Genomic DNA, 21,400 nt, shown 5'->3' on the forward strand with positions numbered 1-21,400 from the left:
GGCCTTCCCACTAAGCCCTTAACCTGGGCCTGAACTCAGGTCCCCCCTGAGGGCGGTATGGCCTCACATGGTGGAGGAGGCCCCGCAGCCGTGCTGGGTGGGAGGTGGGAGGGCTGGTGCACAGGACAGGCAAGGTCAGGCTCTCCCAGGGGACGCGTGCCCCTTGTGCAGCCCCAGTGTCAAGGGCATGCCATGCAGCATCCATTACGGTACCTGGGCTGGAGGTTGGGGCCCCTGGGCTCCTTCCCACAGCCATCTGCCTCTCTCTCTGGGCCTCGCTTTCCTTCCCATCACCAAAGGGGCCAGAGGAAGAGCAAGACCTGGGAGCTTGGGGGAAACCCAGTGGGAAGATGGACCCTCCTCTGCCTGGCTACTCCGCTTCACCCTCCGGAGCCTGTGCCCCCCCCCCCATCGCTCTTCTGTCTAGGCTGCCTTGCCCCAAGCTGAGGACTCAGTCAGTGTGGACCCACCGTGGCCGCTGCTTCAAACTGTTTGGGTGGTGGCCCTGCCATCCCTGCGGATGCAGGGCTGTGTTTGGCTGCCGTTGACCCACGGAAGAGAGGCAGCGAGGCACCGTGATGGCCTCCGAAGGCGAAGCAGACATGCCTGGTGGTGTCAGCCTGAGCCAGCGCTGTGGAAGCGAGATGCATTTTGCACGTGTGTGTGTAGCACACGTGTGCACACCTCTTTTGTGCTGGGCTTCCTCTCTAGGCGTGGGATAAGTGCCAGGGATAGGCCCCCAGAGATATGAGCAGAGTCTCAGCCAGCTACCCATCCCCCCAAATCTTTCAGGTGCCTGGCTTAAAGCCCATCCTTGCAGGAAGACTTCCAGAAACCCCTCAAACATACTCACCACCAAGAAGACATGGAACCAGGCCCCACAGCCCTCAATTCTCCACATCCTCTTCCATGCTAAGCCCCTATACCTGGGACCGCAGGAGGATAAAGGGCCATGAGCTAGCTCCCTAGCTCTTTGGGGATGATGTTCTTGGCAGATGTTGTTTAATTCTTATAACATCTGGTTTAGAAAGGCAGAGGGCTGGGGTTTGTTTTTTTTTTAAAGACACTCACTCACCGGGAGATGTCAGACTGTCACTTAATTGCCCTGTGCCTTGGTTTCTCCACTTGTAAATCAGGGATAATGCTAGCAGTGCTGGCTGGCTTCTTTGCAGGAGACGCTAGGCTAACACAGGGTAACAGATGGAAAGTGGTTTGAACATTTAGCAAAAGGCACCGCGCTCAACCTCACTAGTAGTTAGGGAAATGCAAATGAAAGCAACAATGCCATACCATTTTTCATGCAACCGATTGGCAGCCATTTAAGAGAGGGATCACTTCCAGGTGGAAAGAGAGGCCCTGTCCTACGCCTGGAGGGAGCAGGCATTGCCACCGCCTTTCTAGAAGGTGATTCGGTGGTGTCTAATAAAGGTTTACGTACATGCTCGGTGTTGGAACTAATCAGCCCAGGGATGCTGCAGGTAGAGAGCCACGTTCAAGAGCAGCCAGAGGCCCCAAACAGTGACATGCAGAGGGCACGCCATGGTGGTGTTGCCTGTGGTGGTGGGACCCCGGAAACGCCCAAACGCTCCAGCTTAGGGATGCTCGTGTCTCTTCTGCCACATCCATACTCTGAACTATGATTTTGCTTCTGGAGAGAAGGGTGTCGATGGAGTAGCGCTGACCTGGGGGGTCATCCGTGAAATACTGTAATGTGAGAAAAGCAAGTTTCTTTTGTGTAGAGACGCCCTCCATGATTGTGCAGACAAACACAGCCACGCTGCTCCGTACGCGTGTGCAGTGTGAACGTGTTTGCTCGGGTGCGGAGGAGGGCCCGCTGGGATGCGTGCCCTGCCCGCTCTGGCCACCAGACACATCCTATAGGCCCATGGAAAGGCAATTATTTGCCAATGTTTAAAAAAGCAAATTCATATAAAAAGCCACGTTGCCAGTTTTTCATGAAGGAAAATCAGAAGGTCCGGCTATGCTGGGTCCACATTCCCCCTTGGCTGGAACATGTCAGCGGCTGCCACTTTTGGACAGAGCCTGTGGCTTCTCAGGGGCCATCTTTCCCACCCACCTGTCTTCTCCCTCTTCGATATTCCCGGCCTGGCCCCTGTAACGTATCGGTTGGTACCCCTGTGACGGGCTTTTGATGTCCCAAAGCTCAAGGGGGTGGAAATATAGGAATGTATGAGGGGGGGCATCTTCTGAAGGGGGGACCATTTTTCATTATTTAAGTACATCTTAGGATCTTTTTTTTTCTTTTTAAAAAGATTTTATTTATTTAAGAGAGAGAAAGAGAGCCATCTTCACTTGCTTTGGTATACTTGGCTTACAAACAGTTGATAAGACTTTTTTATGCTCCCCAAGACAAGGAAATGACTGTTTCACGGTGTTTCCAAGGGTCTCATGTCCTGTGTGAAGCATTTCTAAGACATTCCTCTATAATATGTTCCCAATATTCAGATATTTGTTCATCTCTCTTTCTTAGTTGGATGCCCGATCTTAGGATCTTTTATTCTTCTAATTGCTGTTTCATGCCTAGTAACCAGGACATTTTAAGTACAGTGTTAGGAGGGAAACAAAAGGGCCATCGCTGGTTGTGTGTGTCAGGAACCTTGACCCAGTTATGTCATGGGCCACTTGGGGCCCAGGCTGACAAAGACCTCTTCGGGTCTGGAATGATGGGCTCTGACCTTGTGTCTCTTTTGGAATCTCTTGCCCCTAGATCATGCCGAGAGGTGGAAGTGTCTCCAAAAATCCTTTCCCTTCAGTTTCCTTCACCTCCCGGGGTCTTTCCTGATCGCTTACCCACGAGGGAGGTGGCAGGTCAACTTGGGTCCCCATTCTGACCTGGGACCCGTGAGCCGGGGGTCTCTGAGCAAATGGTTAAACCAGAGGCTGATGTGCAGGCCCTTGGCTGAGGGGACGCAGAGGTGTGTGGGCTGTGTCCCTGTACTAACAGGGCTGACATTTTAGGGAGAGATGGGGGTTCCCAGCTGAGAAGTGTGGGCCCCTCCCGCCCCCCGGTGTCACGGCTGGTCTCCGGGAGGCCCGTCCCTGAGCTGTTACGAGGGTAAGAAGGGGCCAGAGGACAGTGTCCTTCCCCGACACCCTTAGAGGTGGGATCTCGCCTTGCTGAGCCTCTGGGGGCTGGACCCCAGATCTCACTGGAGCTTTGCTCTGAGCCGCTACAAGTTCGGCTTCAGCTTTCTACAGACTTGCTGTGCTGTGACTTACCCCCTCTGTGCCTCTCTGGACACAGTGGCCTGCTGTCTCCTTTCATATCCACCTTTTTAAGAGAAGATGGTGGATATAAGACGTGGGAAATGACATGCCTGTTGGGCACTTGAGTTGGGGGATCTGGACTGTTGGGCCTGCCACGCCTTCTTGTAGGCCCCTGACATCCTGCTCAGTGCCCATCTCCTATCCCTGTCCCCCAAGACCTGTCATTCCTGGGGCCGCAAAGGCAACAACCCCCTCCTCCCACCGAGCCCAGAATGCCTCAGTCATGCATTTCTGACAGCCCCATGCCCCTGCCACCAGCCCAGGCCGCCGTGTCATACCCAGCCTGGGATGAGGACGAAACCCAGTGACACAGACCCTGTCTTCTTTCCCACGTGCGCTCCCCCCACCCCAATGTGAGGTGATTCCCTTTCCTCTTCCCCGGGCCAGATCTCCCTGGAGCTGCAGGGGTGAGGGAGTGTGGAAGGAGTTCCAAGAGCAGGCTTGTCACCTTCTCCTTTCTTGTGTCCCCAGGAACCATGAAGTGCCACACCGCCTCCAGCTGCCTCGTGGCCTGGCTGTTTGTGCTGATCTCTGGATGCTGGGGTAAGTCCAATCCTCTGCCCTTCCTGCCCCACGGGGTCTGTGCTCTGGGACAGGGACTGGGAGATGGCTGCTCCGGGCCTGCAGACCTTGCCTTGCTGTGCGTGTGAGCGGGCAGACACTTCCCTCTGTGGCCTCGGTGGCTGCAGCACTCCCAGGGCTGAAAATACCAGCCTCCCTGAGAGGGAAAAGGAGGAGCCTTAGAAGGAGTGAGCTCCCGGGGCAGGAGGCATCTGTGCCGCCAACCATCTTCGTGGGATACAGGGCCTGGCCTCGGTTCTCTTCAGTTTCCCAGCCGTCGTGTGAGCACCCGCCATGTAACGCTGTGTGTGTCTGTGGTGCCCGGCTCCGGGGTGTGCAAGCAATGGGTGGCGCTCAAGGAGCCCAGAGCCTAGCTGGGGAGGAAGACACAGCCAGGATTTACCACCTAGACTACAGTGAGCAGAGTGGTACTGAAGGATGGACCCTCAGGAGAAAAGACCAGCCAGAGGGAAAGGTTTCATCTGGGCTTTGAAGGCTGGGAAGTAGTTTTAGAGTAGGGGAGCAGGACGAAGGGAGTCCCGGAGGAGGGGATAGCCTGAGCAAAAGTGTGGCAGTGAGGAACTCTTTCACCTTGGGGGCGGACCCGCCTCCTTCCCTGCCCTTGCAGTAGGCAGATGTGTGTCCACTCCCGTGCCCGTGGAGCAGACCGGGAAAGACCCGGACATGGGCCTGTCCCTTGGCGCCCAGACAGCTGGTGGCAAGGTGCAAAGCAGCTCTGGGCTGCACTGAAGGGAGGCCAGGACCGCAGGCATGGCTGGCCCAGTGTCTCCTGAGGCAGGGTGTCCCCGGGGAGGAGCTGTGGGCACAGGGTGCCTGGTGACGTGGGCAAACACATTCCTGAGTGAGGCCAGCTCCCTCGACAACTCCAAGGAGCCCGGGAGTCTCTGGAGGAAGCCAGCCTCACGCTGGCTGCCCGACAGTCCCCTGAAGGGCCCCTCTCCTGGCCCCTGAGTTTGGAAGGCTTTCTGCTGGAGTGCCTCTGGGATGGGCAGCTCACTCCCATCCAGGCAGCGTGGGATTACAATGTAGGCTCACAGACTCTCGGGGCAGAGCCGGAGGGGCTCCCAGACCCTCTCTCAACTCTGGGCGGACTTTGCAGGGAAACCGACACCTGGAGAAGCAGCTGGTCCAAGGTCATGCAAAGCAGGATGTGGCTGAGCCTTAGTCAGGGTCTCTGATCCTCCATGGGTTAGCACTCCCCCACCTGCCCTCTGAGCCCCATTCGGGGAGGTCTTCATGGGGACACCTGAGACAGCTCTGACCCTCTGGCTCTGCTGGATGGTAGAAGCCAGGACACTCTCCTCAGTCTCCCCGGGGCTCTGTGACCTTGGACGCGTATGCCCTTCCCCCTGCTGTGAAGAAGAAATACAGATGTAAAAATAAAACAGGTGCGGAGAGCTCAGCTGTATTCTCAGCAGAGGTGGCAGCTTCCTCCTGAGCCCTGGTGATGGAACATGGCTCGTGCATCTCAGGGGGCCACAAGGGAGCAGCATGGGGCCAGGACTCCCTGGCCCCTAACCCTTCCCTTGTCCCGCAGACCATCCCCCATCACCTCTCCCCGCTTTGTTTTCACCTGACCCACAGCCCCAGTGGATCTGTCCTCCCATCCCGGGCTGTCAGCGATGGGTCAGTCTCACGGACTAACCCCCCTAGTTGTCAAACCCCCTTGTCGGCCTGTCCTGTTCTCTCTGCCAAAGCTTTCCCTCCTTCTCCCCGGCCTCTGTGGGACAGTTGGGAAGTCAGGAGGTGACGGACTGAGTGGGTCTGCCCTGCCCCATCCCCGTGTGGCCTGGCCTCAGGGCATCCCACTGGTCCTGCAGTTGGTCCCCAGGAAGGGGGCATGGGGGTTCCTGATGGTAGGGCTACCAGCACTCGGGCCCAACAGCAACACGTCAGGCTTCTGACCCCCGGGATGCTGAGGGCCCGCACTGCGGTCACTGTGACAGTGACACAGCGCACAGGACACCTCTGGCGGGGGATGGGAGGGTCCTGTGGGGCTTTTATCCTGAAGCTTGGAAATGGGGGCCGGACAGAAAGAGAGATTTGCCCGAGGCCACACAGCAGCGAAGTCATAGAGCGCGTGAGGCCTCCAGCTTTGTCCTCTCTGCCCGGTGCTCCTTCCCTGTCAGGGGGCTCCCCAGGACGTAGATCTCAGTGTGAGCCACTAGGCCTCTTGCCCCCATCAGTGATCAGAGAACTGGGGAGGCAGGTGTGGGCTGGATCCTTGCCCAGCTGCTTCCAGGCTCTGCCACTTCCCAGTGCTCGTCAAGCCCGAGGAGGAATCCCTGTCCCACGACCCTGAGTAAAGTCAGCACTCCCTGGCCTGGCATCCCCACACTGCATCTGGCGTCAGTCATTCTGGGATCAGGTGCCCCGGGCCAGGACACTACCCTCCTCCGAGCCCTTCCCGGATCTTCTTCATTCAGCAGCAGCAGCAGCTCCTCGAGTGCTGTTCTCTGTGAGCCTCCCTGCTCCCTTCGCCCCTCAGGCCTGTGGCGGTGAGAAGCTCCATGCTGGGCATTGGTCGCCGTCTTCAGAGCTGGTGGACTCCTCTCTTCTGTGTAGGGAACAATCAGTGAGGGTGGCGGTGGGGGGGAGGCAGGGAGACGCCCCCAGGACAGAGTGAGCCCTGTATGGAAGCTCGTGGGGGACCAGGGTGTGTGGGGTGTGGGGGGCATGGGAAGCCTGGACCGAGGCTTCCTGTGCCCCCCTCCTTGGGTATCCACTCACAGTCCAGCCAGGATAGCGGTCTCAGAGCTCCCGAGATAGCCGTTTTGCCTCGGGGGGACAGAGCCTTGGTGCCCGGACAGTGGTTTTTAAGAGAACAAGTAACCTGTCCATGAGCCCCTTTCCCCACCCCCCAGCCCTCCCAGTCTCTGGGCGCTGCCCTGGCTGCCCAGGGCCGTAGGGCCGCTGGAGGAAGCAGGACTGTTTTAAGAACGCAGGCCCTGCTCGGTATGCACAGGGGATATGTGCCCCCGAGGCCCTGACAGCTACCCATGCAGGGCTCTCCGCAGCTGATTATCAGCAGGTCCTGTAAAAGAAAATCTTAAAGTGAATAATGCTGCTGCAGGCGATTTTTTCCCTTGCTGGTTTCCCTCCCCCAGCTGCCCAAGCCCACCGCTGTATTCTCTGGGCAGCCCTGAGCCTTCTCCCTGAGTTCAGCCTGCTTCCCATACTGGAGCCCAAGGCTTCTGGTGGTGATCCGAAGCAGCCCGTCATTAATATCAGTATTAATAGTAGCCACCTTTTATCCAATGTTGGCTGGGTGCTGGCGCATGGCACTAAGCACTTTATGTATGTAATCTCACTTAATCCTCAGGACAAACATGAAGTAAGTCTTACTGTTGATATTTTACACCTGAGTAAACTGAGGCATGGGTAGATCACACAGCTAGAAGGAAGCACAGAGAAGTTCCAAAGACAAGGCCCTTGACCAGTGGCCTCTTTCTGAGGCTGTTATATGTGCGAGGGGCTCTGGATTCCTGGCATGAGAGGGTGGAGGAATGTATATGAGTGCATGTTTATAGTAATGGCGATCAAGGAGGGCTTCTTGGAAGAAGGGGCATCTGTGGTCAAACTTGAAAGATGACTGGGACTTGGACTGGTGAAGGCAGAAGGGTCAGCAGTCCTAGCCAGGAAGTGAGATTAAGGCCAGAATGTTTGAGGGATCAGAAATGGCATCGTTCTGAGCAGATTTAGGGGGAGGAGGAAAAGATGCCACCCTCTGCCCCCCACCCCCCACTAGGAACCATCTCAGGCGGGAGGGGCAAGTGCTCTCCCTCGGCTCCAGCCTTCTCACTTCCCGGGAGCTGGCCTCTGTTCTCCAGGCAGTCACAGGCCCTGAGAGAGCCCCAGGTCAGCAGAAATGGGAAACGGGAGGGCTGTGTCCCATGTCTGTTGAGGAAGTCCCCGGAGGACCTAGCAGGAGCTGCTTAGGGCAGCACAGTGTCAGCCCTGTGCAAGCCAGACCCGCTACCCACTGGTTGGCAGGGGCGGAAGAGGAAGTGCCCTCCTCACTCGCGTACTTCTGGGTGTCTTCCCACACCAGCAACCAGTCCTTCAATTCTCCGGATACCGAGTGGGTGTCTGACTCACGTTCAGTCTGACTCTATCTGGCGTTAGTGTCAGATCATACAGAGTTAAGGGTTCAGGCCTACAAGACCACCCCCACTTCACAGCCAGTCCCAGGTCCCCTGTGCTCTGACCTACCAGTCCTAAGTCAGGGGTCCCTTTGACCACCTCCCCCCAACCCCTCCTCGGGTTTGATCAGCTGGAATGACTCTCAAAACTCAGGGAGGCATGTTGCTTATATTTACTAGGTTAAACAAAGAGTACAGCTCAGGGGCGGCCAGGCAGAGTGGGGGTGAGGGCAGTGGGAGCCTTCCCTGTCCTCGCTAGGGGCCCCACCCTCTCAGCACGGGGCTATGTTCACCTCCTGGAAACTTCTCTGATCTCTTAAATCTCCAGGCCCCTCCCCTCCCTGCAGGTCGGCTGGGGCTAAAAGTGCCCACCGTCTAACTAGTCGGTCTTTCTGCCACCAGCCCCATCCTAGGTGCCCTCACTAGCGTAAACTCAGCCGTGTTCAAAAGGGCCTCCCTACAAAGGACAAAAGACACTCCTCTCACTCTGGAAATTCTAAGGCATTTTGGAGTTCTGTGCCAGGAACTTGGACAAAGACCCCTCCCCCAAAATATATATATATATTTTAAAGATTTTATTTGACAGAGAGAGAGATCACAAGTAGTCAGAGAGGCAGGCACAGAGTAGGGGAAGCAGACTGCCCGCCAAGCAGAGAGCCCGATGTGGGGCTCGATCCCAGGATCCCGAGATCATGACCTAAGCCGAAGGCAGAGATTTAACCCACTGAGCCACCCAGGTGCCCCCCAAATATATTTTCTATCTACCACACTACTGAAGACCATTGAGAGGGGGCTCAGGTGACAGGTAAACCAGGCCTCAGGGAGTCCTCGTGTGGGGGACTTGTGGTATGAAGGTCTCCTACCAGTACTGCCCCAGTTCCCTCCAGACCCAGCTCTCACCCTAAGGCCATCACAGAGTGGTACAGGGCCAAGCACCCAGCGGCCCCATAAGGCCTAGGCCACTGACTCGCTGTGTGTCCCTGGGCCAGTGACTACGGATCCCCTACAAGCCTTGCTCTCCCCAACAGGCTGTCCTGCGAAGATGGAGGGAAAAGGTCCCATAGATGGCAGTTCTCGTGACACCCCGTGGGATGGACTGGCCATGCCTTCCCGTGACAGATGGCTGCTGAGAGCCCCCGAGTGCCATGCCCTGCTCTGGGGCACAGCCCGGGGCCTCGATACGCACACCTGCCACCTGCTGCCATGCGGCCTGGCAGGAATATGACGTGTGTGTGACTTGAAATTTTCTAGGAGCTGCATTAGAAAAGAAACTCATTTTAATAATAAGTTCCATCCAATATATCCGCATTATTTTCATTTCAACACGTCATCCATATCAAAGGTTAATGGGATATTTTACACCCATTTTTTTCATAGTCTTTTGTTCAAGTCTTTGCGGCCCTGCCTGTATTTCACGCTTCAGCACGTCTCCGTGTGGCGTCCAGGATGCCAGGGCCGCGTGGCGCTGGTGGTCTCGCTCACTGTAGTAGCTCCCCACCCGCATTATTCCCCATTTACCTCGAGGCCGGACGGGGACTCGCTGGGGTCCTAGGAAGGTGGCCGTGGCACTGGATGCCGGTTCCGTGCCCTCTGCGGCCCCCACTCCGTGTCTCCTTCCAGAAGCTGGCCTGAGGATACTTGACTGACGCTCTTGTCCTCTGACCTCCAGGCCAGGTGAACCGACTGCCCTTCTTCACCAACCACTTCTTTGACACGTACCTGCTGATCAGCGAGGACACGCCTGTGGGTGAGTTGGCACAGGGGCCACTGGACGGTGGGGTGGGTTCCGCTCCCCCAAGTGAAGGGGATCCTAGAGATGGAGGCCATGTTCCATCCATCACTGGAGACTCTTCCGTGATGTTCGTACGGCCTCTCCTTGGTTGTCCCCGGGGATGGGGCACTCAGCACTTCCTCGGGCTGCTCCTTCCAACATACAGGAGTTTGAAATGTCCCAGGATTTGTCACATTGAGCCCAAGTTGCTTGACTTCTACTCCTGCACTCATTTTATTCTACAAACCGCTCGTTCCTTTTCTCTGTGATATGTTAAAGATGGCAGCCGTCATAGAGTTTGTTGTGTAGCCTTTCGTACTTGGCTGTGATCGCTGAGTTTTCTGCATTGAGTGTGCCTGTTTTGGTCATGAGGAAAAGTAAATGGAATGTTTAGGAGGTGATCACGAGTGTCCCTTTCCACCCCAGCTTGAGTCACTTCATGACCAGGCTTGGCGCTCGTTCCTCTTCCGGAGCGCCTGGCTTCTGTACCTGCGGCTGGAGATGGGCACTCACTGCCCTGTGGCGTCCGCTCAGCTCTGAGGACCAGAAGTGTCTCGAGAAATGGGGGTTCATGGAACAAACCCATCTTGCCACCATGCTGATGGGAAGACTCTGGCTCCTGGGAGCGCGCTTGCAAACAGCGGGGCCTGGAAAGGACCCGCCTCCAGCCACATTCATTCCTAAGTCTTCATTCTTGTGGGTGTCACTGTAGGGAAAGTGCCTGTCATCTGTGGCTTCTCTGTCTCAGGTCTGCCTGCTCTGTGGGTCTGGGCTGTGCACCAGAAGCAGCGTAGGTCTGGGGTTGGCCTGGTGCATCTTTCTGGAGCGTCGCTTGTCCTTGAAAATGAACTGGGATGGCAAGCGGGGGGAGGGGTGTGAAGGTCATTTTTAATAAAAGTGACGTAGGTCATTTTTAAACACTCTTTTTTATCTAAAATCAAATGTAGTTGTGTGATGGAGGAGATGCAAAATTCTTCAAAGAGAATCTCTGCTTGAGGAGGGGAGACTTAGCAGGCCCCAGACTCTCCCCTGCTGTTTGGGGGGCATGACAGCAGCCCCTGAAGATGTCTTTCCTTCCAGTTTTCCTGATGGAAGCTTTTTTCCAGGTGGAGACAGGGCATAGCAGGTGTGTTTCTGACTATTGTGGGGGATTGTCCCCACCGCCCAGGACCACTTCATTTCTAGGGCTCATGGCGGGGGTGGGAGGGGGCTCTGTGGAATGTGACAGTTTTTCTGGTGACTAGCCACCCCCTTGGCTCAGCACTGAAAGGCTGGATTTGTGGATGTAGGCATTTAAAGGGTCCTCCAAGAAGGAGGCTGCCTGTCTCTCTGGAATGTTCTTCCATAGGCTTACTCTCCTCCTGGTGGGGGGTGGAGAGCGCAACTACAAGTCTCTTGGGGGTGCTGCTGAGCTATTTTCTCCCCCTTGGGGTTGTGTCAGGACCTGTTTGCGGGCTTCTGGATTCATGTGGGGTTTCTCCCCACACTTAGGCCTAACTTGGGGCCGGTGCCGAGAGAGGAGAGCAGGTGTCTGGTTTGTGCAGCTCAGGAAATGAAGGAATGTTAGCAGCCTTCGTCATCATTAGGGTCTCTTTCAGGTCCTTCTTCAGTTTATCAGACACAGAGGGCATGCACCCTCTGTGCTAGGCCTGGCTGCCATGCTCCCTAATAGGAATTCGATGAGGGCATAAACAAGTCAACGTCAGGCTGATGGGGGCCGGGCTGGATGTCTGAGTAAATCTCGGTGGAGGATTGAAGGAAGAAGGGGCGTCCCTCTGGAGACAAAGTGGAGGCAGGAGGGAGCAGGAGAGGATCTGGGGAGGTGGTGGGCCTCGAGCAGAGTCCCAAAGGGCTCCCTTTCCATTCCTTCCTACACTGTTTCCTACAGCTGACTTTCAGAAGGGTCTGTTTTAACCCTGTCTGTGGTGGAGGGAATACATTCGGGACAAGTGGGCCATTGAGGCAGAGGTGTGGCCGAGCCACTAATGGACCAGGGCTGCTGGCCGGGAGAGGGGAAGGCCACTCCAGGTCAGCGGTGCTGGCTCCGTCCACCCCAGCTGTGAGCCTGCCCAGCTCTGAGTGTGGGGTTCACAGAGGCCTGAGCGCCGGAAAAGTGGCGGGGGGGGGGGGAGGATAGCAGTCAGCCAGTGCTGATAGAGATGAGCCCTAGGCCCAAGCCCCCACCACAGGGAGTCCTCCAACAGGCCTTGCTCTAGCTACCTTTGGCTCTGGTTCTTGATTGTCTTCTGCAAATGCTAGCATCGATCGGCTTCCAGGAATAACTGCTAGGACACGGCCCCATTAAGGCTGCGCTCGGCAGTCCCAGCAGGGGTGTCCGTCTGGTGCAATGGGGATTGATCCTTGGTTCTGGGGAACTGTAGGAATGAGAGAGAGCTCAGTGAGCTGGAAGAAGCTCAGTTCCTCTCTCTGGGCAGGGGCTGGTGCTGAGCTGGCTCTTACCCTCCTAGTTCCTCCCTTCCTTTGGCATCAAGACCAGGCAGCAAGCTCTGGCTTGAAAGGCATGAATTCAGTTTTTGTTCCTCACTGTGGCATTGGGCACAACGCTGCCCCTCTCTGGCCCTTACCTCCCATCTCACCAACGAGAGGGCATTAGAAAGATGGACCCTGTGGGCTTTGGCTTGGGTAGTCCTGCTAGCCCAGTGTATCTCCAGGCCCTCAGATAACAGGCCTGGGGACCTTCCCTGAGTGCTGTCACCTCTGTGGCCCTGGGCCATTCAGAGGTTGATGTGGACCCACGTGGTTGGGGCAGGGGCAGGCCTCGGACCGGCAGAGGCCAGGGTGAGGGTAGGGGTTGAAACAGCTTGTCCAAGGGGCTGGGCCTTTGCTTGCTGTGTGGAACAGGGTGACCCAGAGACTTGACCTGGAGGCTTGGCTCTCACTGGCCCTTTGCTTTCTGAACGCCAGTGTTCCAGCCTATAAAATGGGGATGGGAGGGCCCCCCAAGGATGACTGGTTGAGCTGTCCTGCCAGCCACAGCTTTGCGGTGGGACAGACAAGTGCAGAGAGGAACTGGGTCTAGCGGGCTGGTCAATACCAGTAACTTGGAGGCAGAGCCCAAGCCAGTCTGAAAGTGGAGGTCAGAGCTGTGGGCAGCTCGGGGGCTGATTATCTGGCTTCTGCTTAATGCACGATGATGGGGAGTTCGTGATCTTTTTTTTTTTTTTTAAAGATTTTATTTATTTATTTGACAGACAGAGATCACAAGTAGGGAGAGAGGCAGGCAGAGAGAGAGAGAGGAGGAAGCAGGCTCCCTGCCAAGCAGGGAGCCTGACGCGGGGCTCGATCCCAGGACCCTGGGATCATGACCCGAGCGAAAGGCAGAGGCTTTAACCCACTGAGCCACCCAGGCGCCCCGGGAGCTCGTGATCCTAATAGGACATGGGCTGTGGGACAGTTCTCGGGATGAAAAATTCTTCCTAATATTAATCTGAAATCTGTCCCTGGAACTCCCACCCATTGAGCCTGATTCGGACCACTGGAGCCTTACAGATTAATAATAATAACATGATGCACTGTATATGTATAATACACGTCTTTATAATAACTATGTTCACTGAGTGCTCGGGGTAGCGTACAATGTTTTAACTAACGTGTCTTCAGATTCCTTTTAAGAATCGGAGTAGAGTTGGCTGCAGGCTCTGTGAGTTTGCAGTTTCTGCGATTGTTCTCTCTCGCGCTGGAGACTGCGACTGGGATTCAGCGCAAACCTTCTGAGCCTTTCCATTCTCTACGTGCCCGCCTCAGGCCCAGCCCGCAGTATGGGGAGCGGAGCATATGGGGAGCAGAGTGGGAGGGCGCAGCTTGGCCATCCCAGATCCCTTGCGGAGACTTACACATCATGTCGCTCTATCTCCTCACCCATCTCCAGTTCCAATTCCCTCTGCCTGATGTTCTTTTTGAGGACCATCTCCCAGCCAGGGAAGACAGGAGCCAAATGAAGTCATTAGATAGCTCTGCTCCTCCCGCGGCCCCCAGCCTGTTAACATTCAGGACCCCCTTGTCCCTGTGTGTCTTGCTGCAGATGTGACTATCTGTCACTGGCAGTCGAGCCATACTGGGAGGGGCAGAGTGAGGGCAGATCAAGGACTCCATGCCTGCTTGGGCTGGTGGCCTCGTCCCCACGGTGGCCCCCACTGTCAGCAGTGAATGGCCACATGGTACCTTTAGGATGAGGGATGGATGCTTCCTGATGCTGTCTCCAGGTGACCTCCTGAATCCACTCGAGACACTCACCAGTATGGCCCATGTCCAGGTCACCAGCGATCTCCAGGTGGATCAAGCCAGTCCTCAATTCTCAGACCTGTGGCCTTCTGGCAGTCAGTCTTCTCTTCCAGGCGTCAGCTCTCTGGCTGTTCCTTAGCCTGCAATACACCTCCTGCCTCTCTGAGCGCTGCAGGGCCCCGGGCCCAGCTCCTGTATGCCTTTCCCGTGTTCTAGCCCCATGGCCATCTCCTCTGGTCTCATGGCTTCAGGTCCTGTCTGTATGCTGGCAATTCAGAGCCTTCTGTTTCCTGGGCCTCCTCACAGAAGATATTCCAGACTTGCGTGCCCACCTCTGTGCTCAGCGTCTCTGCCTGGGTGTCGGAAGGGCTCCCAGCCTCAGTGCGCCCAGGCCAGACTCCTGCCCTTCCCCCAGACCCCGCTTCCCCTGCAGACTTGCCCCTCTCAGTTGCACCTGCATCCTACCCCCACCCTGGATGGCTCAGGCTAGAAACTCGGGGTCGTCCGGTGCCTTCCCTTTCTCCCTCAGCTTACATTAGCAAACCCTGTTGGCTCCACTTTCAAAATATTTCCAGAATCTTCTCACTTCTTGCCCCTTCGGCTCCTGCCACCACAGTCCAGGCCTGGATTAGCCCAGCAGCTTCTTAATGGTCTCTGGGGTCTCCCTGTCCCCTTGGCCTGCTATAGCCTTTCCCCACCTCTGCAGCCAAGGGGTCAAGGGGTGCTTTTGAAGCCAAGGCAGAGCCCCTCATGGGGTCTGCTCAAGTCCCGCATCACACTTGGAATGAAAGTGACACAAAAGCTGACGGACGTCCAGTTCCCTGTCAGACTTCATCTCCCCTCTCCCCTGCTCACCCCACCCTGTGCAGCTCTGTAAGCATGAAAGGGGGGTTCCCACCTCAGTCTTGCAGTGGCTGCTCCTGCTGCTTGGAACATGGTGAGTGAGCCTCCACTGGTCAGTCTGGTCAGTTCGGATGTTGCCCCCTCCCTGCAGCCTTCCTGGGTTTCTCCAGGCAGGGTTCAAGTGCTGCTTTCTTTCCTGTTAGTCCCAGTCACAGCGCTCTTGTGGCTCCGTTGTTCATCTGCCTCCCCTGTTGCACTATCATTGCCTCCAGGTGGCCCAGACCATCTCTGTGTCCCCAAAACCCAGCTCCGGGCCTGGCTTGAGCCTGGGGCTCAGGGCGCCTCAGGGAAGGAGTGAGGTTAGTTGGGGGGGGGGCAACTGGCAGGGGCTGGAGCTGGCTCGGTGCCGGCTCACCCTCCCTCCTACAGTCTCAGTCCAGGTGCTCCCCTCCCAAGGGTGTCAGGAGTGAGGTGTTGGTGATGACAGGGATGGCTGCCCAGGAAGTGGGCCCGGGAGAGCGTGTGCCCCAGATGGCACAGACGCTGTGCGTGCCTGTGCTTGTGAATGACGATGCTCGCCTGTGCCGAGGTCGTGTTTTTATCATTCCAGCAGCCTGCCAGGGCTGCATGTGGTGTGTTTGGTGGGGACCCTCAGGGCTGACAGAGGAGCTCTGGGAGGGGCAGAGGACATCTAGTCCAGCTCCCTCGGCCGTGACCTTGATCTTCATACTGCAGCTCCTGGAGGGGGATGGTGTCCTCACCAACATCACTCCTTCTATCCTGGTTCTAAACACCACCAGCCAAAAGCCACCCAAGGGCCTCACGAAAGGAGTGAGAATGCTTCATCACAGCCTGTCACCCACCACTCCCACAGATGCCCTGATCTCCAGCCACAGGACCACACTCAGCACCCCAATACTTCCCCTCTGTCTCCCCATTGTGCCTTTCCCGGGCCCGCCCCTCGGCAGGAAGTGCTCTTCCCCTTCCTGCCTGGGGAATTCCCACTCCTCTTTTCAGGTGTAGCTGGGATGTCACCTGCTCTGTGAGCCCGGGCTGCCCCCCGCCCCCCGGCTTTGTGTTCGCCTCTCTGCACACTCTCAGCGAGTATCCTCAGAGTTATTTGTGGGCAACTCCCCGTCGGCGGTTCATTTTTACTTACTACTTTTATTAATATCGACATTACAATTAATTATAATTTTAGTCTTTATGTATAATGTAAGATGTGGAGCGGTAATATTAGCCAGCGTTTATAGACTGCTAGTCTCCTGCCAGGGCCTCCGATAAGGGTTCTCAACACCTGGCCTCCTGTAGCCCCCACGGGGAGCCTGGGAGAGGCGGGGCGTCTCCCGCAGGCCGCCGAGCGAGCTGGGCCTGTGTGTGCTCTGTACCGGCCACGGCACGGGGTACGAAGATGGCCTCAGCAGACACTGAGTGAGTCTAGAGGGACGAGTGAAGAAGGCACGAGGTCGAGTGGATGCAGCACGGCTCGCTGAGTCCCCTCCCCTTGGTTCCCGGACCCTCCATTGGTCACCAAGGTCGCTGCACGGGGAGCCAGGGAGCCGACTTCCCCTGAGCAGACCCCCTCAGGATCCCTCAAAGCATCCCGAGCCACAGTTCAGGTGATAATGCCCACACTAATCACCTGCACGACTTAATTAGTCTTGTCAGGAGCCATTAAGGCGGGAGCCCGGGATTCATCAGGATGGATCGGGCCCAGCAGCGCCTGGCACCGCGGCCGGTCGGCGCTGATTAATTTGCCGGCAAACGCCATCAGTGCCCAGCTGTTCCGTCTGTACCCGCGGAGAGCAGTTGTCAGGTGGGCTGACCCCACAGTAGTGGTCGCCGGGGTGGAGGAGCAGAGTACCAGCGAGCACTGGGAATGGCTCCCGTGGGGAGTCCCTACAGAGCTCTGAGCACCAGGACCACTGGGGTGAATGGAGGGCCAGACCTGTGGGCATGGGGCTTAGAAGCAGATGTGGAGAGGGGTGGGGAGGGGTGGGCAGGAGGGGGAGTCTGGGAGGGGTTTCGACCTCTCCTGGCACCATTCCCTGTACCCAGTGTCCTAGAGGAGGCTGTCCCTCTTCCCTGAGCACCTCTCCCCTTCTGTAAAGAGAAGAAATCATGTCTTAGGAGAGGATGAAGGATCATGGGGTGAAAATGGTTTCTCTCTTAACCAAAAGATTCCTTAGGACTGACACGGAGGAGAGGAGGTCCTGGCTCCCCAGAGCAGTTGGTTGGCAAATCAAGTCAGAGGCAAAGCCAGAGGCATGACGGGGCTGGAGGGAATTAGATGTGGGGAGTCCAGGGATGGGGTCCCAGGTATCAGGGGGGTGTACGCTCTGCACATGGTTTGGGCTTTTCTGCCAACCACCTGCCAACCACCTGTACAGGGGCTATGTAGCCCACTAGCCTATACCAATATAGAAAATTTACAGTGTCTTAGACAATAATAATGCTAAGGAGAAATAACCATCTGTGGGTGAAGTTAAGGCCAGATGTAGACCATGGGGAGACGTCACAGCCTGTGTTCATTTTTACCCCGCACCCGAGGGACCCTCTGAGGGCCTGTGATGAACAGCTTAGGGCCTCCTGCAAGGCAGCTCGATGACCACTGCCTTTGTCGGACACTCCCCGTTTCCAGATGGGGAAACTGAGGCCTATGGTGGGGAGCGTGCCCAAGGGCTCCAGAGACTGACTGTTGCATTCCAGACTGAAGACTGCCCAGACCCCACAGCCCAGCTGCAGAAGGGGCTCTGCCCATGCAGGCACGGGGCTCCTGTGGGCCTGGGGACAAAGGGGTCAGTCAGCTGGGAGCTTGGGACTTGAGGTTTGGAGAAGGGGCCTCCCAGCTACCGCAGTCTGGGGTACAGTGCTTAAGGAAAGAAATGAGGTAGGCCAGAGGCTCCCTGGGGCTGTTGGCATTGGAAGGGGGATGGTGTAAGATTTTGGAGGGAAGAAGGTGACTCGCCCTCCGTCCAGATGATCAGATACTGAGACCCAAGGCATCCGGGGCCCTGCATTTCTGGTGACCTCAGAGTAGGGATTTTACTGTTCCTTCTAGGAGCAGGAGCAGGGTAACTCACAGGATCCCTGGAAGGGCCTGGAAACTTCTGTGGCCTTGCCTCCTCTCTGTCTTTCTTCAGGGCAACATCGGCCCTCAAAGGGTATACCCTTGGCGGGGGTGGTCTTATCTTATGCTCTGTAGCCACAGCCCTGAGACCCCTCCCTGGACATACCTGGAGCCTGTGGCAGAGACTGCCCCTCAGCCCATAGACGGGGGTGGGCTGGGCATTTTGGATGCTGCCATAATAACACTAATGATAACGATGATGTACCACCTGTCGTGTGGATAGGCCGTTAATGACCTGCACCGGACACCTGTGCCAGGCCGTGCTCAGGGGTGGGGTAGAGACATGCACATTCAAGGTAGCTGGGGGAGCAACAGCTATATTTCATTCCACACTTGCTCTGTGTCTTGGGAAGCACTTCACACACATGGTCTGTTGAATCCTTATAGCAAACCCAGAAAGTGGTTCATATACCCCCACCTTACAGAGGAGGGGCAGAGGCTCAGAGAGGTTAAGCAACGTACACAGGCTCACACAGCTTATATGGGCTGGAAATTGGGCTTGAGTGTATTGCTGCCTGACCCCCGGCTTGTGCACTTAAACACAACTTGGGGATTCTGTGTGTGGGTCATTGCTTTGAAGGAGCCCCCATTAGGAGTGGAGAAGGGGGCCCAGGGAGGTGCCCAGCCCACCCCAGGCGAGTGGAAGGCAGGAGCTACAGATGCTGCTAATGCTCAGAGTGGGAAGGGATTCACCCTGGGCACAGGGACAGAGAAGGTTATAGGAAAGGCGGCAGTGAGCAGTTGGGTTTTGACAGGCTGAAGCTGTAGGAGAGGCATTTCAGAAGGTACTGGAATAGACTGGCCAACCATGGAACAAGCAATTTGTGTTGTGTCCTGGACGGCAGAAATAGGTTGTTGTGTTAAAAATAAAAATAATAATGGTAATTATTTAGGACTTGCGTCTTACTCGTTGGGTTCCCTGTGTGGTCTCATTGAAACCTTGCAGCAGTGATGGGAAGTCTGTTCGGTTGTGATCCCCATGCTGTGGACTCAGAGGTCAAGCAAGCTGCCCAAATTCCTGCAACAGTTAGGATTTGGATCCTAAGAGTTCTGGGTCTGGTATCCTCAATACCCCACTGTGTTACCCTCTTAGGATAGTCTGGGCCTTTCCGCAGTCTGTCACCGGGAAAGGGTCTTAGGGGTCAAGGGTCTGCCTAGGGTGGAGATAAAACTGCTCCGAGGAGGGGACAGTGGCCAGCATGGCTTGATGTGGGCTCCCAGGCCCAGGGCAGGAGCCTGGGTCTCTGCCTGGCTCTGCTTATGCAGCTGAATGAGCCTAGCCAAGTCAATTTCCCTGTGCAGGCCTCGCTTCGCTGCATTACCAAAAGATGCTAATCCTTGCCGGACACACGGTGCGGAGTTGGATCCATTGCTAAAAAGTGACGGGGAAGATAGAGGAGTGTATGAGATCAACCAGGTTGCTTGCTCCTAGGCCCGCATCCCTTCCTGGTGACCCGCAAAGAAGGCAGTGGGGGCATCAGCCGGCTGGGCTGTGACCCGGTGGCAGGCACTTCCTCTATGGGGAGCCAGTGGGCTGACAAGGGAGCCGGGCTCAGCCTTGTCACCGGTTGAGGAGGTGAGCTTGCAGCCGCCTGGGAACACTTGGGCTCCCTGGGAGAGAGCCAAAAGGTGTGATTGACAAGAGCCGCCAACCGTCCAGCTGGCTGGGGACTGCGCCGGCAGAGCTGGTTTGGAACTTGTCATCACACCCCTTGCCCCGGCTGTTCTTTACATGGCTCAGGGGACCTGGGAGCCCGACTGCCTGCCTGCAGCTTAGCCCGGAATTGGAGCTCCAAGGGTTTTGTCAGAGAAGGTGTGCATGTTCGGGAAAGTGGGCACTTGGCGCAGGGCTTTCCCCCCGGGTCCCCTCCTCTGGCCTGTCTGTTTCCTCTCCCTGATGCGGCGCACCAGGCACTGGGAAGGAAGCTGAGGTGTGGCTTCTGATCCCAGCTCTGCCACTTCCTAGTTGGGTCACCTCAGGCAGGACCTGTAGCTGCTCTGACCCTCGTTCTCCTCTTCCGGAAACAGGCATGATCGTCCTTGCCTAGCAACTTCACAGGGAGCTTCATGAAAGAGCTTTGAAAAGAAAGTTCCTGTACAAAAGGTGGATATTGTTTTTATCGAGCCTCTTGTCCTTAGTGCCTCCTCTTCCAAGAAGCCCTCTGCTGCATCTTCAGCAAGTGTGGCTTGTATCACCAGCCACATAACCTCTCTCTGCCTCTGTGTACTCAGCTGGAAAATGGGATGAACACACTGTGTACGCTCGTAGGGTGGTGGCGAGGGTTAGATAAGTTAACTTTAGGCATTTAGAACTGTGCTTGGCACTAATAGACACTAACCTTTATTAATAGTCATCATTAACTAGTGCTTTTCCCAACTAGGTGAGAAGCAGGTTGGGGACACCCAAGTGGCCAACACTCACGGTGTCTAACACATAAATATTTGCTAAGGTTTTATGTGTTACTCTCCCAAAGGATATTTTCCCTTTCTAGGTGGGAGAGTCCCAGACATCCCTGGTCCTCCCCTCCCGGCCTGACCAGGAACCCAGTTGGCGCGGCTGTCTGCCAAGACTGGTGCAGGTGACAGGTGGGCCCTTGGAGCTGTGGACACCTCCCTGCCTCACTGGGCAATGAGGGCCACCCACCTGCTAATGGGTGGTGTGCCTTCTGCTGCTGCTCCCCATTCGTCCCAGTCTGCCCAGCGCCCCTAGAGTCTGCCTGCTCCCCTGCCCCTAAGTCTGCTCTGCCTGATTCTGGAGGCCCCTAGCTCCCGTGGCTGGCCCTCTGACCTAGAGCAGACTTTGCCCACCTTCACCCTCCCAGTGACCCTCCTGTCTTCCAGGTGCTGTGCAAAGGCTTTGCCTGCCTGCTCATTCCATGCTCACAGTACCCTTAGAAGGCGGTGGTTATTGAGCCCATTTTCGACATGAGGAAAACTGAGGCTTAGCCAGGTGGTCACCTCCCCAAGGCTCACGGTCATGAAGTTGCAGAGCTGGGTCTTTCTCCCTCCATGATCAACACTTGACCCTCCCCGGGGTTGAGGAGATCAGGATAGGTGAGGATCAGAGTAGGTTCCCTCCCCAGGGCTGGTACCAGCACCTCACCCACCGTCTCTGGCCTCTTTTGCCCTCCCCGACCCTGTCTGCATGCCACTGTGAACCAGGAGACAAGAGCCTCAACTCTGGTCCCCACGGGCCCCATGCCGTTGGGCAAGGGAGAGGACGTGCCTCCATTGCCTCTCTCTGTCCCCACACCCTGGCGTCCTAGCGCTGCTCAGGGACCCTACTTTCCTGGCTCTCTCAGCAGCAAGACTGTGAATGGCCAGAGCCCCGACTCTTCCTAGGATTGATTCGGCCTTTGAAAAGGATAATTCAAGATGAATATGCCGGCGTCCGACCGGAGT

At 56.4% G+C, this 21,400-nt stretch overlaps 1 protein-coding gene across 5 annotated transcripts in view; it reads left to right on the forward strand.

Annotated features, from left to right (window-relative positions):
- CDH23 (cadherin related 23) overlaps positions 1-21,400 on the forward strand; it is a 395,682-nt gene that overhangs the window by 36,032 nt on the left and 338,250 nt on the right. For all 5 annotated transcript variants that reach the window (XM_046026731.1, XM_046026733.1, XM_046026732.1 and 2 more), the window contains exons 2-3: positions 3,760-3,831; positions 9,682-9,759. In XM_046026731.1, the coding sequence (XP_045882687.1) occupies positions 3,765-3,831; positions 9,682-9,759 (145 nt within the window). In that variant the 5' untranslated portion in view covers positions 3,760-3,764. The remainder of the gene's footprint in view (positions 1-3,759; positions 3,832-9,681; positions 9,760-21,400) is intronic.

This window comes from Meles meles, chromosome 13 (assembly GCF_922984935.1).
Source record: "Meles meles chromosome 13, mMelMel3.1 paternal haplotype, whole genome shotgun sequence".
NCBI lineage: Eukaryota > Metazoa > Chordata > Mammalia > Carnivora > Mustelidae > Meles > Meles meles.